The sequence below is a fragment of the Drosophila elegans genome, unplaced genomic scaffold, assembly GCF_018152505.1.
Source record: "Drosophila elegans isolate 14027-0461.03 unplaced genomic scaffold, ASM1815250v1 contig_476, whole genome shotgun sequence".
NCBI lineage: Eukaryota > Metazoa > Arthropoda > Insecta > Diptera > Drosophilidae > Drosophila > Drosophila elegans.
This window is the reverse complement of record NW_024545863.1, coordinates 21,062,558-21,078,787: the sequence shown is the minus strand read 5'-3', so window position 1 is coordinate 21,078,787 and position 16,230 is coordinate 21,062,558. Positions and strand designations below refer to the sequence as shown.

The window sequence follows — 16,230 nt, the reverse complement described above, 5'->3', positions numbered from 1 at the left end:
CAAACTTAAGAAAAGCTGTGCAGGTGGTTATGACCATGAAGGAGCGTGGGCCGGGCCAAGTCGAGTGTATTTCCGCTTGAAAGCGGCAATAACGATATTTGTAATAATAAATTAACGTAAAATATAAAACAAAATCAACGTTGACTCAAGTCTCAGTCGCCGCCCACTCAGCGCCACCAACGCATTGTATGGCTGCAGACGCCAGAAACACGGCTCAGAAGCTTTTGGCCCGAAGCCTCACGATGCTCACAATTAGCCAGTTGAGAGAGTTTTTTGCTTTCAGCTTTCTCACTGCTTTCCCAAGCGGCGGCCATAAATGGCTGCAGACACGTCTCACAGACTTCCTAAGCGGGATCTCCGGCAATCGAAGTCGGCAACGAGGGGACTTGGTCCCCGGATCGGACTTTTGTGACCATATTAAGGCAAATACGATTTCCGAAGCTGGCAATTAAAAGCCAAAGCCAAAGTGGAAACTTAGAACATTTGCATCAGCAATTGAACACCATGGCAGGTGCTCCAAGGGGATTTCTCTCATTTGGAATGGATTTAAAAAGACAAATAAAGAAGACATTTCAAACAAACAAAAATCTCCATTTATAAATTAATATTTACTCAATTTTATAAAAAAAAATGTGAGAGCCAATAAATGTTATAATTTGAAATTAAAATAAACACTTGAATAAAGTTTTAATTTAGAGATGTTTAAAACTTTCAATAAACATACTTAGAAAAATTAAATACATTATTTTATAGTATCTATATTAACCATCTCGTAGAGCTTCTACTTTTATTTTAATGGAAGGGCTGTTGCAAGTATTAACTTGAAATCTAGTTATTGAAAGAAATTTGTTTAAGCTTAGAGGATGTAAAAATAAGTAAGTTAACTATTTCTTTTAATTATTTCTGGGAAAAGCTTATATATATTTGTAACAATTATTACCGAAATTTATAATACGATATTTAAATCCCCTTTAGCCATGTCCATGAGATTTTGGAAACACAACCATAGCTGATCACAAAACAAACATTTAAAAGTGACGTTTGTTTTTTAATTATGGCTCGCTTATTCATGTTCTTGTCTTGGGAGTCGCCCCTGTCCAGCAGATTAAGCTGTCAGCAAAAAAAAAAAGACACAACACTTTTGGCCAATTTTGTATTTTTTTTTTTTAATATGTTTAGTTAATCAAATATATTCATACATATATCATTTTTAGCTCACTTCGCACGCAAATCAAATTAATGTTGCATGCGTTACTTTTTCACTCTCTTGAAACGTGTGACGACCTTGTGTCGTGAAAAATGTATGCTTTTGGACGAAAAATTATAATCAAATTTAACTGTTGTCATCATGATTTATTTACTTAAGAACAAAACACGACAAACGATGACGAACTCGCCGTCAGACAGAAGCACAAAGATAAATTAATCGTCAGTCACAGAGTCGATCGGTCTATTGCCCGCAGTCATTTATCCACAAGTGTACGTATGAGTATATGGGAGCAAACTTGAGATTTGTAGCCGTAGTATGTCGTCATGGCAACAATAATAAGAAAACAACTTGTTTTGCCTGCAGGAGCAAATCCATTTTGCAATTACTTGCCCGTTGTCAGTTAATTATAATTATTTGTGAAGCAACAAAATGATCGGAAAAAACTATACAAAAAATGACTATAAACAATATTGTTTGTTAAAAAACAACAACGAGATCGAGTTCCAACAAATGAAATGTGACTTTGAAATCAGCTATGCTGTTTCAAATTTTAAGCTGAGCGAAAACAACTCGAGAAGTGCACACACCCAATTCATCAACTGAAATTGATCGAAACGAATTAGAATAAATCATAGAATCAAAATAATATTAATCAAAGTGAACAAATTTGGTTTAAGATTTAGTTTGTGAGCAACTTTTTCATTTACAAATAATTTATATTTGTTTTTACCACCTTTTTAGTTATTACAAAATAAATAGCTTTTTAAAATTTGAGTTAAGATAATAGATTTGGTTGTTAAAATATGTACGTTCCCCTTCAATATTTTAATTTTAGAATACCATTTAAAATGACAACTTTTTGTGCCAAACTAACGTAATCTTTCCATGAACTTTATTTTGGTATCATAATTCAAACAAATATCAATACCGAGTATTTTTTATGGACAAAAATTTAAAGTTCAATAACAAAAATGGAGCGTTAAGAAAAATCGAAACTTAGGAGTAAATGCAACTTCAATATCAAAAGAATTTACCAACAAATTTAAAAGAGCGTTTACAAAACTTGTTTTTCATTTTCTATTAAAATGGAAAATTTTAATTTACTTAAAACTAAACATAGTTATAAGCCATTCCATCGTTCCAAATTAAATTGAGCACATTTCCTTGAACTTTATTTTGACATGCATCATAACTCGCTACCAAATCAAAGTTAATCCAAATAATTATCAAGAATCGAGTATTATTTATGGTCTGGCATCAAAAGTTCAACCTTAAAAATGGAGATCCGACAAAAGTCAAGCTGGCTAGCTGATACCATCTCAATCAAAGACGAATAAACATTTTTAACTATTTTCAAGTGAGCTCAAACAATGTCTGACTTGTGCAAACGAATGTCATGCGCTGCTTCAGCAGCAAATAAAATTAGCAATAAATTTAAATAAATAACTGCCTGGCGATATTAGATCATACGAAATCTCAGGGGGGTCTTTTCGTAGCGGAGAGTGCCCAACTAGCACTCAAATCACTCGAAACGAAACCGAAAATCTGAATTGGAAATCACTCAAGAGAGTGCTCTGTGAAGACTTGTTTCTTCTAAACGATACTATACGATACGATACGATCCGATCCGATCCGGCCAACGCAAAAAGCACCCACACATCGGATGGATATTTGGGGAAAGAGAGAACTGGTTTCTCTTCAATGACGTTGTGTTGGCGTTGGCTGGCGAGCGCCAGTGGGTTTCTCGGTTTATTGGTCGCTCAGAAAACGAGACTTTGCTGCCTTTTAATGCGGCATTTCATTCATTGATCGCCCCACTAGCGCGCCGCACGCTCATCGCAGCGGACAAGTCCGACTTCCATCGCCGCCCACTCGCTACAAAACCGCTGGCCGGGCCATAACGGAGTCCAAGCCAAGTGGCTCAGCTGATTCCGCTGGCATCACAGCCAATCCATCCCAACCCATCCATCCCATTCCAAGCGCACAGTCGACATTGACGATCCGCGGTACGAGATACTCGTATATCTGTTCAGTGCAAAGCGGACAAGCGCAGCAGGCGGACGCAGCGCAGCATTTTCTCCGTGTATTTTGGTTCGCCAACTCGGGATATTGGATATACACAGATATCGAGATACAGATACACAGATATATATATGCACAGCCAAGCGACGCGTACTCATAGATATTTTTAGCAGCCGGCCTCACGCATACCGCCGCAGTTTAGTCCCGCCGCACTGACACACGCGGCTTGCACGTTTCGGAAAATCTATTCTTCGAGGCTTTTCCTGCAAACACAACACACACCAAGAGAAACACGCGAAAACAAACAAAAGTTCTTATCAATACGCCGCAACGAAATAACTTAAACCCAAAACAAGTTCTGCTGTTTTGAGGAAATAAAACTGAAAACCCCTTTTTTGTTGTGTTAATATGCCAAATTTATGCATGAGCTAATAACTTTAATTCCGATAAAAAAAAAATACAGCCCAAGCAAAACAAAATAACAAGAAAAGATCGCATATCAAAATTAGTTGGGTGACTAATTAGTCGGAATTTCAATTTGCATTATTTTGCGCAACTTTAATGAACCAAAAATTAAAATAAAAACATCAACAAATCTTAATCAGAGTGCACATCTAAATTCAAATCATCTCAAACAACCTCTAGCCCATATACTGTTGGATTTATGAAATCAAAAAGGTAAATATACCACCGCCTTATTAATCAGTCATAAATATAGAGATATAGAAGAATTCCTCGATCTCTTGTTGCCGTCCCAACAAAAATAGACAAAAGGCGAATCACGTTAGTGGGTGGCCAACGGGGCAGGGCAACTTTTTGAGAAACTTCTGAAACATTTACTTGTCCAAGGTGTTGAAAAGCCAGATGTGTGGAAGGGAGAATGTTTTTCAGATGTTCAGGAGGGAAAACAGCGACGACAGCTAGTTGTCAACTGATTTTGAAAGGTTACCGAAGGAGAGCAACAACTTAGCTTTGTTTGTTCTGCGGCTAAAATGGGGGGAAACATTTTAATTAATGTGCAAACAAACGCTGTGAATTCATTTTCACTGAGTTTAGTTTTGCCGTCTCTTATGGTGATGTATTGATCAACAGCTTCGGTTATTTACTTATTAACATTTTTAAAGCCATTTGTTTTAATCACTTAAAGGGGACTTAAATATTTTTAATACTAATTCTTTAAGAGCTGTTAATATATTATAGCAACCTAATTGGAATTAACTATATGAGCTTCTCATAAATAATTACTCACTTTCCTTTTTTTAACATTTTTTTTGCGCTGAGCTGAGAACATTCATGTTTTTAATATAAACTGGGTAACCCATTCATTATTCAAGTCAAAAGAATAGTTTTTATTTAAACTAATTTTTCCTTTAAAACAGCTATGATTTCTTGAAATTATGTTATGCATTTAATATATCATAGCAAATTTCATTTCGTTTGTATGAAACTAATCAAGTACAATTTTAATGATTTTGAAGGTATAAATCGGAAAATAAATTTAGATTTCAGAGTCTTGGACCTTTCGCGTCTCTAAATATACTTGCCTACCTCATTATTTGCTGTCCCCCTGACCCAAATTTCGGTCTAATGTGGGAACAGTTGCCCGTCTCTATGGAAAGCCAACAAAAGCAATAAAAATAACAGGAAAAAATAAAGAAAAATAAAATTAGACAAAAGGCAAATGCCAGAGACCTGTCAAGAAATCAAGTAAATCAAAAGCCGATGGGTAATACAAAACCACACAAAAAGCTATCAAAATATAACTCAAACGTAGGCACATGTATATTTATATATATATATATATATATATAGTATTTTTACCCACACAGTGAAAAAGGGAGACAGAGAATGTAAACACGGCACCATCACACATACGCAGTGTGTGCCAATTTTAATAAACAAACTCAACGTAAATGGAAAATCAAACAAAATCATTTGGCCAAAGCAATGGCAACAAATCAACAGCATAAAAAAAGGAAAAATGAAACGAAACACACAAAGATAAAAAGCAAAAATTAAAAGATGCCAAAGAGAAAAAAGAAGAGATAAAAAAACAAATAAGAACTTTCCGCAGGCTGGCTAAAAATAAAAGCTGCCAGCGGTAGCACACACGAGACAAAAGGCAGGGGGATGTGCAACGTGCAACTGGCAACAGCACGAGACAAGAGCAACAACAAAAGGCATCTAGCAAGGCAACAACAATAGCTATAGTAAAGGCAACGAAGTCGAAAGCAAATGAAAGGTTTTGACGCGTTCCACAAAAACAAATTAAGAATCACATATCGAAAGAGATAAAAAATAGACAGAGCGCTCCGAAAATAAGAAACAAAAATAGTGAAAGAAAATTCAAGTTGCATACAATAAAAACTAATTTTAGAGCTTTGGCAAAAACAACAACAAGAGCCGAATTAAACTCATGCCAGGCACAGAGACACATCTGAATCATTCGAAGAATCTATAGCAAATCAACACAGAAGGCAGATCAAAAAGTTAAAACAATTAAACATTTTTAAATTAAATTATTTATTTAAACAACAATGCAATTCTTTTTGTATGTATTTATTGATATAGTAAAATCAAAATAGTAAATTACTAAATACTGTCAACCAATTCTAATCGCTTAAATATATCCTTTATTTTATCAAAGAAAACTCAATTTATCCAAACCAAGTCATCCACATTTAGTAAATTATTAAGTATTGTCAACTAATTCTTAAAATATATTTCTCAATTTTATCGAAGAAATCTCAATTTATCCAAACTAAGTCATCTACCCTCGTTTTACCAATGGCATATTTTTTTTTTGTTTTGTGCCCAAGCAGCAGACGCTTCATTTTCCATTTAACCGCACCCGACTGCCCGAATCCTTGAATTCAACCATCCCTCCTGCCCGGATTTCCCCAACAAACCCATGGGCGCGCAGACAAGCGTGCAGAAAAAGTTCTAAATTTAATGGCTACACCTAAAAATGCAGCGACTGCAACCGAACCGAAAAGTGAAGGGCAGACTGGAGGGGGCAGTAGTCACTCGCCGGCAGTTTCAAGTGCACTCCGGCTAGGCCTGGCTAACCTCCCCCTGCCCCGGTCACACTCCATCCGATTTTTCCAAAAAATATATATCTGTGAAACAGTACGCCCCACCCACCCACATGCTTCTGCCCCGCCTCTCGGCCCCTTTACGCCTCGTCGCACGCACGGCTCGCCCTTTGTCTCACTCACTGTTGGTAAAAGGGAAAGGGAGATGGGGAAAAAGATGCACTACGAGAAACTTTTATATTTTAACATATTAAAATGGTTTTCAATTTTATTATTCAGTTCTATTTACCTTATAAAAACCAGAACATCAAATTTCGCGTTTTACTTTAATTAATATTTATGATAATGTTTACCAATTTTTTATTTTCTTACTGCGACTTATCAAGAGAAAAACGAATTATATTATAAGCTGTCTTCTTAAATCATTGAAAATAACAATTGCAAAAAATAAATCTCAATTAAAAGTTGTTTCTTAATTACCATATACTATGCAATTATGCTCCAAAAAGGCATAAATAAACAAATTAGTTCATTTCTATTTCCGTTTTTTTGTTTACTGTTGCATTAATCAATAATAACGAATGACCCTCTGACCATTTGATGGTGATTGAATCACTTTATGATATTTTTCTGTGTGTGGTAACAAAATGTATGGGTTTTTGTTCAAGGGGCAGAGGAACTGTTCCATGTTTGTTGTCTGTGCATTTCAATTGCCCGTTTTCTGCATTGTGCCGGCGTGTAATTGAAAACTTAAGCAGAAGCACCCCTCTCTGTACCACCACTCACTTTATTCACGAAAAACCCGGCGCAACAAATTTTCCAATCAACGAGAACGAAAACAGGACCTAAACTACACTCGTACACTCGAACACTCGTACCCACACCCCCACTCATTTCCTGCTGCACTTCCTTCCAGCATATCCTGTATCCCTCCTGCCACGCCCCCGAAAATCGGGTGGCGGCTTGTTGCTGTTTGTTGAACAAACGTTTATTAGCCGCGAATATTTTTAATCGTATGCAATTTGTTGATTGTGGCCAGTCACTGCACTTTCCACGCTTTTCCACCCACCAGAGCCCCACTTTAAGCACACGGAACTAGGTAATTTTCACGTCGTTTTGGAAAAAGGTGGAGCGAGCAGGTGAACAACGGTTGCCGCCCCACTTTGAAGACGGTGCACAAATTTTTCTGTGTTGTGCACTTAATTGCAGCTTGTTTGTTGCGTGTCGCAAACTTTGCCGATGCCCTTACAGCTCAAGTGGGTACATGCCAGAAGTTTGATATATATATTTTACGTAGCATAATTTCAAATACCGAGTATGTGCAGATTTTCAATTCTGGTGTATATTTCTAAAAATTATAAGCTCATAGTTAGTCCTTTTAAAATTAATCATCGAAAAAAATGTACATATATTTCAATTGAAATATTGTAAATTATTGCAACTTATAGCCGAATTCAAATTAAATAAACATATTTAAATTTTACTAAATTAAAACAAAATACCTTGAGATAAGGCTGAACCATTTAATAAATAAAAATGTTTAAAAGGAACATAAATACGGATCAATCCCAAAAAAAAACTTAAGAGTTCATAAAAGGGCATGCCACTTGTGGGCATATTTTGCAACTTAAAAACGTCTGCAGGGTCTTTAAGCATTTCTTAGGATTGCGTGGCGAAAATTAATTATACCTCAAATCAGAGGCGAAACGCTACAGAAAATGCCGGCACGAAGTGAAAAACTTATCCACGTGTTGAAAGTTTTAGGCAGGGGAAGGAGATTTGAATATACGAGGGGGCAGAGGAAATCTGTAGAAATTCCGCCCGCTAAATCTCCCATTCGTTCTGTCTTTCTCGGCCAGACAAACATTAACGGTAATCGAAGAAAAGTGGCTAAGAAAACACAGCACCTCACAACTCGTTTAGGCCAAGCCAAGAGCGAGCTCTGGGAATGGTCAGAGCTATGCAACAAGTGTCAAGCGGGCCAACGAGCCAGCAATCCAAGCCAAGCCGAGCCAAGTCAATCCAAGCCAAGCCGGATCGGGCAAGGCAGCCAGGCTAGAATCGTCTATGGCCAATTTCGGACAATCTGCACTAAATTGACCATTTAAGTGAGGCTGAGGCCCCCGACTAAGCTGCTCCCCTTTAGATCAACTGACTGCAATCAATCTGCTCGCACTTACACCTCTGCATTCAGACTGCCAACTTGGCAAACTGGCGATTTATGAGGCCAAGGCACAATTGCAAGGGCGTTAGCATCGATGCAGAAACATTTCAATCTCCATCTCTGTATCACTGCTACGCTGTATCTCTCTGTATCTTTTTGTGTGTTTGGGAGGTGGAAATGACGCCGCTGCGTTGGCTTCGTGTTACATTTTCATGTAACTTAATTCTTGCATTAAAATGCATTCATTAACTGTTGCGCTCGCTGCATTGTTTTGTTGCATTTCCAACCGACAGACAGCCACCGCAAAAAGTATTTGCCCGCATTTAGCTGGATGCCGGAGAAACGGCGAGTGAAAAGCTATGGAAAACATTTCGTATAGCTGACCTACCGCAAAAAAAGGAAAATAATAAACATTTTATTTGCCACACGCGCGAGGCAAAACTTTCTCGACATGAAATGGAGTAGATAATGCCCTTGGCAATGACGGGAGTTTAAAAGTTGTCAGTCTGCGTTTTCGGTTACTTGCAGAACAGCAAGTCAGTTGTAATAAAAAATATAATAATTTATTTGATAGTCACTATTATAAAAATCTATTATTATTTTTAGTTTGTGTTATTTTTTTTTAAGTATTAATGAACCAAGAAAAACATAAATCTTAAATCTATTTATAAAACTCGATTTGCGATAAGAATTCATACAGAAGTGAGTGTTTCATTATGAATTTTAGTGTTGAATACAAAAGTCTGTAATCGTGTTACTGCATAAGCCCCATTTTTTTATGTATTGCAAAGATCCACTTCAAAAGAATAAGTTACAACGATGTAAAATACAGAAATATCAAAATATTTATGAATTTTAATTTTTTCCAATTACAATTCCGTATATAGTTTACTTTTTCCTTAATGCATGAAAATCTGTTTGTACATTTTAATGAGGTCTTTAAACAAGTTTATTAGCTTTCGTATTCAAGATTTGGACGAAGCTAAGGGAATGTTTACTCGAAATTTAATTTATTTTGTATTTTTATACAACTTTCGGATGTGTAAATTCAAATGGAAAACAATTGTTACGTTCATAAAAATGTAATTTAAAAGCAATTTCTTTTACCGAAGCTTACTATTTATTTATTGATAATGCTTTGACTCATAACAACAAATTCACTTTATTGTTACAAAAAGTCTAGTTTGCCTGAAGATATACCCAAACGAATAAGCGAAATCTGTTTACTATAACATTACTCACAAATTACAAATTGTAAACAACTAATATGGACTTTTTTAGCAACCAGAATTTAACAACTTGTCTGAACCATTTTAGGATTTGTGACAGCTCATAGAGTTATTCGCAATGGAAATGACTTAAGATGTGACTAAGATATAGATCGAGCAGATACCAGGAATTTCGAAGATTGCGCAACGCAATGAGCAATGAGAAATTTCATTTGGCAGACCAATTTGTTCTTGCCCCCGCTTCTAAATTGTATTTATGAGTTTTTTTGGTTTGATGCGTTTCGTTTCGTTTCGGTTTTTCGGCTTCAGTGGGTTTTATGACGGAAGCACTACTCAAGAATCGACTTCAGTTCATTGAAGCCAATTCGAGAGCCGTTTACGGAAGTTTTTGGCGGGGTGGGTCCGAAAAAAACCCGTTTCGCTCGATTGCACAACCCCCATATGCTCCCCGATGTCTTTCAACGAAAAAAAAATTGTACAAAATTGTTAATTGCCCCGGGATTGGATGGGATGGGTTCGAAATAAGTTCGAAATAAGCGCCTAGAAGACCATCGACTAAAGTCTGCCTCTGCACTCCACTTTCAGATGAAGTCCAACACGTACGAGCTGCACAACTACGCCGATCTGAACGACATGGCGGGGATGGTTGACCCCAAGGACTCCCGTAAAAGGAAGGCTGCCAGTGGGCGTGGTGAGAAGTATTCGCTGCGTCAGAAGCGCCAGAGGAGGAGTCCCACCGAGGAACTGGAGTCCGCAAGCCTGCCCGACATTCAACTGGACTTGGATCCGATTGTGGAGCCGGCCAGTAAGTCGAGGAAAAGCACAACCACCAAATCCAAGACGAAAGCACCGCCGTTGAGCAAGTACCGGCGGAAAACGGCCAATGCCAGGGAGCGCACCCGAATGCGAGAGATCAACACGGCCTTCGAAACTTTGAGACACTGTGTGCCCCAGGCGATAACCGGCGAGGATGCGGCCAATACCAACGAGAAGCTGACCAAGATCACCACCCTGAGACTGGCCATGAAGTACATCACCATGCTGAGCGAGTCCGTGCGGGATCCCAGCTACGAGAGTGAGTTCATAGAAGAGTGCCTGGAGGAGAGTGCCAATCGGGAGGCGAGAGTGGACGAGGAAGCCGATGTGGAGGTGGAAACGGAAATGGAATTGGAGCTGCCCGTTCCGGTTGTGAAAAAGGCGGCCAAGACCAAGGGAAGTGGCAAGAAAAGTTCGGCAGCCGGCCAAAAAAGACAGAGCCAAAAGCAGCAGGCCAAGACAGTGCCCCCAGTGGCAGCCATGAGTTCCGGCGAGTCCTGCTATGCCACCTCATCCATAGGATCGCCTGCCTCCTCCGCCTACGCCTCGTTGTCGTCGTCATCGAACAGCCACAGCAGCAGTAGCAGTCCGGGATTGGAGGTGGACAGTTTGGTGGGACAGCGTGGACTGACTGCCCTGGACTCCCTGCTCTTGGATGCCTCCGACGGCGATTCGCTCACCTGTTTGAGTCCCGAATACGAGAGTCTGCTCACTGGCAGTGGGGAGTCGCTGTTGCCCGGCTGTCGTGGCGACCTACCCATGTCCGGGCTGGAAAAACCGGACGTGGAGCTCAGTCTGCGACTGCTGGATCAGCGATCCACGGACTCCTTCGACTTCGACAGCTATCAGCAGCCCTCGGTCCTAATCAGTTCGTTTTCCGGCCTGGATGGCTATGCCTTTGACCTGCTGAGCCCCGATTTCCCCGACATGTTTCTTACGTGACGTGACCACTACTCCGCTTAAGTCTAACCCTCGTTTTAAGTTAGCGTGCGAGTCATAGCCAGACTTTCACACTTAGCCATTAATGCGATGCGCCCCTGTGGCGGAATTCATTGTGTCATAGCCAGCAACCTTAGGATATATCCACATCCTGCGAGAAGGAAAACTGCTCACCGCCACATCCACATGATAACTCAATTCAACTCAACACAACACAACTCAACTAGTGATCTAAGCATTTCTTTGTGACGCATTTCTCGTTATCGTGTAAATAAAGCACCCAGTGTTGTTTCAAGACTCGTAAATATATTATTTTATGGTAGAAGGGAGGTGCCATTACCCGCTTTTTATTTTAAGTCCCAGAATTAGCTTTACGTTCATTTTCCGAAGTATAGAATCTAATAGCACCAGACTTTAATTTATCTCTTAAGCGGCAATCAAAGCATTTATTATATTTATCGTGAATATTTTTAAAAGTTTGTGACAATAAACACATATCAAATTTATTTTAATATTGTAGTTCAGTTGTTAAAAATCATCAAGAGATTTAAAAAAAGCTTAAACTATATTGAAGATAATGTAAGTGTTCAAAGTTATATATTTATATTAAAAATTATATATTTGTAAAATATATACAATATATATAAATACTTTAATGAAATAAGATTTTTAGACCCTTTATTCCCATGGATACATTTTTATGGTGAACATTTTGTATTAAATAGAGACAAAATACACATATCAAAATTATCTTAATATTGTCACTATCATTTAAACTATTTTGAGGATAATGTGATATGTTTAGTACATTTTAATCTAATGACGAGCCTAAATGATTTATAAGTCAGAATTCAACACAAAAGTAGACTTTTATAAGCAATTGTAGAATAGTTAACCACAATAATTTAATAGTAATACCTGATACTAGAGCTATATAATCCAGAATTGCCATGGCAAACGGAAACACATTCAATCCGGAGGAGGACTTTCCGGAGGTGTACAAGATCTGCAAGCTGTTCAAGCCGAGCGACGTGGATCTGGGGAAGATCAGGGACTTGTTGGACAAGGAGATTGTGATGGGCTTGAGTCGCGACCACCACGATCGCTCCACAGTGCCGTGTCACCTGAGCTACGTCCAGGATTTGCCGACGGGCAGGGAGCGCGGTCAGTTCCTGGCCCTCGAGATGATGCCCACCAACTGCCGGATCATGCTGGTGAAGTTCAGCAGCGAGAAGGACATCTACACCAGTTCCAAGTGCGTGATAATGCCGCACACTGTGGCTGCGGGACGGGGCACCGAGGTGTTCCACTTCCTGGCCACCACCATTGCCAATTTCGTGAAGGAGAAGAAGGTGGAGAAGGACAATCTGCCGCTGGGCATTGCCTTTGCGTTCAGCCTCAACAAACTGGCGTTGGATGTGGGCATCTTGGTGTCGTGGACCAAGGAGTTTGGGGCCCAGGGCGCCATCGGCAAGGACGTGGTCCAATTGCTGCGCGACGCTCTGGCCAAGTTCCCCGAAATATCCGTCGAGGTGATGGGCATCATCAATGTGGGAGCCGGTTCCCTTTTGGCCCTGTGCTGGGCCCAGCCGGACACCCGAATGGGCCTGATCATGGGCAGCATTGCCAACTCCTGCTATGTGGAGCAGGTCGAGAGGTGCCAGCTGTACGAGGGCGAGGAGGGCCGAAAGCTGATGATCATCAACTCGGACTGGGCCCATTTCGGCGACAACGGGGCACTGGACTTTGTGCGCAACGAGTTCGATCGCCAGCTGGACAACGAGTCCCTAACTCCGGGTGTTCGGACCTACGAGAAGTTCAGCGGGGCACTCTGCATGGGCGAACTGGTTCGCATCATAGTAATGCGACTGATGGGAATGGGTGCCATCTTTGCGGAAGCCAGACGCGACTATATAGGCATCCAGTGGAAGTTGGACATGGTTTCGTTGATCGAAATCGCCTCGGATCCGCCGGGTGACTACACGAAGGCGCAGGAGGTGATGGACAAGTTCCGGATCCGTCACTGCAAGGAGCGGGATCTGGCTGCCCTGCGGTACATCTGCGATACGGTTACGAACCGCGCTGCCATGCTGGTGGCCAGTGGGGTGGCCTGCCTCATCAACCACATGCACCTGCCACAGATCTCGATCGCCGTGGACGGCGGCATCTACCGCCTCCACCCGACCTTCGCCACGGTCCTCAATAAGTACACCAACCTGCTAACCGATCCGCGCTTCAAGTACGAGTTCGTGATCACCCAGGACAGCTGTGGCGTGGGGGCGGCCATCATGGCGGGCATGGCACATGCCAACAAATACAACACCGACTCCAAGATGTTCACTATGGACTACTAGCTCTGATGTCGAAGTAAATTGGTTTTGAAGGCAATAAAAGCGTAATAGTGCAATTATTGGTGGCGCATCTCTTAATTTAAGCAACTTTTTAAATTGTTATCTATTTTGGCAGTCCGATCCCTATGGTAATGAAAATTATTCCATTTCTAGTTAAATAAGTTTGATTACCAAAGTTAAAAAAAAGGAAGAAAAACATTAATATAAATAAATATTTATTTATAATAATCTCAATTAGGCAGCCCAACTGATTGACCCGAACTTCTATGCTGAGTTGTTTGTCCGAACAGCCGATTTAGTCAACAATATTACTAGTTTGTAGTTTTTTATGAGCATTTAGGCCAACACAAATAAATATATATTGTAAAGTATTTATTAAGGAATAATTACAATATCAGTGAAATTTCAATTTAACTTTGTTGTTCTACAAGTACTATTTATTGCACTAGTGGCAGAAAGATTCCAACAAAATTATCGTCTCAAAACATAATACTTATGATTTAGTTATTTTTATCAGATTTCAAATCTGGCTAGGTTACTAAATGCTTAAACAGGTAGCTTTGTAATATCCCTCAGAACTAGTAGGCAAAAACATTTTCTCCGTTTTGCAATTAAGTCAAAATTTAGTTTTATTTTTTTTTTGGAAATTCTGGGTGGATAATGCCGAGTCTTGTTAGCCCGGAAGTGGAGCTGGCCATCAAGGGCTTCATTCTCGACCAGGAGAAGATGGCCGAGGTGGTCGAGCGCATGACCAAGGAGCTGAAGATGGGCCTGGCCAAAGACACGCATCCGCGTGCGGTGATCAAGTGTTTTGTGACCTACGTACAGGATCTTCCCACGGGCAAGGAGCAGGGAAGGTATTTGGCCTTAGACCTCGGTGGCTCTAATTTCCGGGTGCTCATGGTGACCCTGGCAAGCGACTCGGCTGGGAACACCATATCGAAGAGCTATGATTTCCCCAAGTCCCTGATGACGGGTACGGGCAAAGCACTGTTCGACTTCCTGGCCGAATGCCTGGCGGAGTTCTGCAAGGAAAATGGCGTGGAGAACGAGACCCTGCCACTGGGCTTCACCTTCTCGTTTCCCTGCCAGCAAAAGGGTATTGCCACGGGCGTCCTGGTCGCCTGGACCAAGGGATTCAACTGCGAGGGCGTGGTGGGCAAGAACGTGGTGAGTCTAGGGTACTTAGAAATGATTGATTTATAAATATCGCTTCGATAAGAAAACAAGCGATTGAAATATCGATATGTAAAATTTCGATAACAGAGTTTTCTTCTTATTCCCAAGGTAACCCTTCTCCAAGAGGCCATCGAGCGGAGGGGAGATGTGAAGATCAACACTGTGGCCATACTCAACGACACCGTGGGCACTTTGATGTCCTGCGCCTACCACCATCCCAACTGCCGCATAGGACTTATCGTGGGAACCGGCTCCAATGCCTGCTATGTGGAGAAGACCGTCAACGCCGAGTGTTTCGAGGGATACCAGACCAGCCCGAAGCCGTCCATGATTATCAACTGCGAGTGGGGCGCCTTCGGGGACAATGGTGTGCTGGAGTTCGTGCGCACACCCTACGACAAGATAATCGACAAGGTCACGCCCAATCCCGGCAAGCAGACCTTCGAGAAGTGCATCTCGGGCATGTACATGGGAGAGCTGGTGCGCCTCGTTGTCATCGAAATGATTAACAAGGATGTGATGTTCCACGGCGACAAGTCGCAGAGAATCCAGAAGGCCTGGAGCTTCCCTTCCTCCTATATATCCGACATTGAGAGCGATCCGCCCGGAGAATATCGGGCCTGCAACAAGGTACTCAACGACCTGGGCATCATCGGCAGCCAGGAGTCGGACAAGGAGGCCCTGAAACTCATCTGCCAGGCCGTGTCCTCCAGATCCGCCAAGCTATGCGCCTGCGGCCTGGTCACGATCATCAACAAGATGAACATCAACGAGGTGGCCATCGGCATCGACGGCAGTGTGTACCGCTTCCATCCCAAGTACCACGAAATGCTGCAGTTCCACATGAAGAAGTTGCTCAAGCCGGGCGTCAAGTTCGAGTTGGTCGTTTCCGAGGACGGATCCGGAAGGGGCGCAGCTCTGGTGGCGGCCACTGCCGTCCTGAACAAGGCAAAGTCATAAATTGTGTGTGTTGGGGCAGGCTAACCAGCTAAATTTAAATACCCGAAAAATCTAGTTGGAAATACTAAATTAAAAATTATTTTACCATCAATAAAAAAAACAACAAATAAGCGCTAATATTCTGGAATGTAATTTGTAGCACTGGTAGCTGGTAGAGAAAACTGAACCCAGTTTTCTGGCGCCATCTACGTGGCTGTTAAGGGGCTTGCCGCCATAATTGGAATGTGCTCTTCTTAGCGGAGACATACCGAAGATATCCACCTTTTAGCATATACACATCTAGCGGAGACTTACTCCACAGGTAACGAAGACATCACCCAATTTT

At 41.1% G+C, this 16,230-nt stretch overlaps 2 protein-coding genes across 2 annotated transcripts; both read left to right on the top strand.

Annotated features, from left to right (window-relative positions):
- The first annotated feature begins 3,015 nt into the window (after positions 1–3,015).
- Positions 3,016–16,022, top strand: LOC108147107 (hexokinase-1). Its single transcript, XM_041709165.1, has 5 exons — positions 3,016–3,910; positions 10,246–11,415; positions 12,399–13,688; positions 14,394–14,936; positions 15,054–16,022. Exons 2-5 carry the CDS (start codon positions 10,246–10,248, stop codon positions 15,903–15,905), a joined length of 3,855 nt encoding a protein of 1,284 aa, XP_041565099.1. The 5' UTR covers positions 3,016–3,910; the 3' UTR covers positions 15,906–16,022.
- Positions 12,108–13,822, top strand: LOC108147111 (hexokinase type 1). The gene has a single exon (XM_017273401.2). It carries the CDS (start codon positions 12,366–12,368, stop codon positions 13,767–13,769), a length of 1,404 nt encoding a protein of 467 aa, XP_017128890.1. The 5' UTR covers positions 12,108–12,365; the 3' UTR covers positions 13,770–13,822.
- Positions 16,023–16,230: the final 208 nt, after the last annotated feature.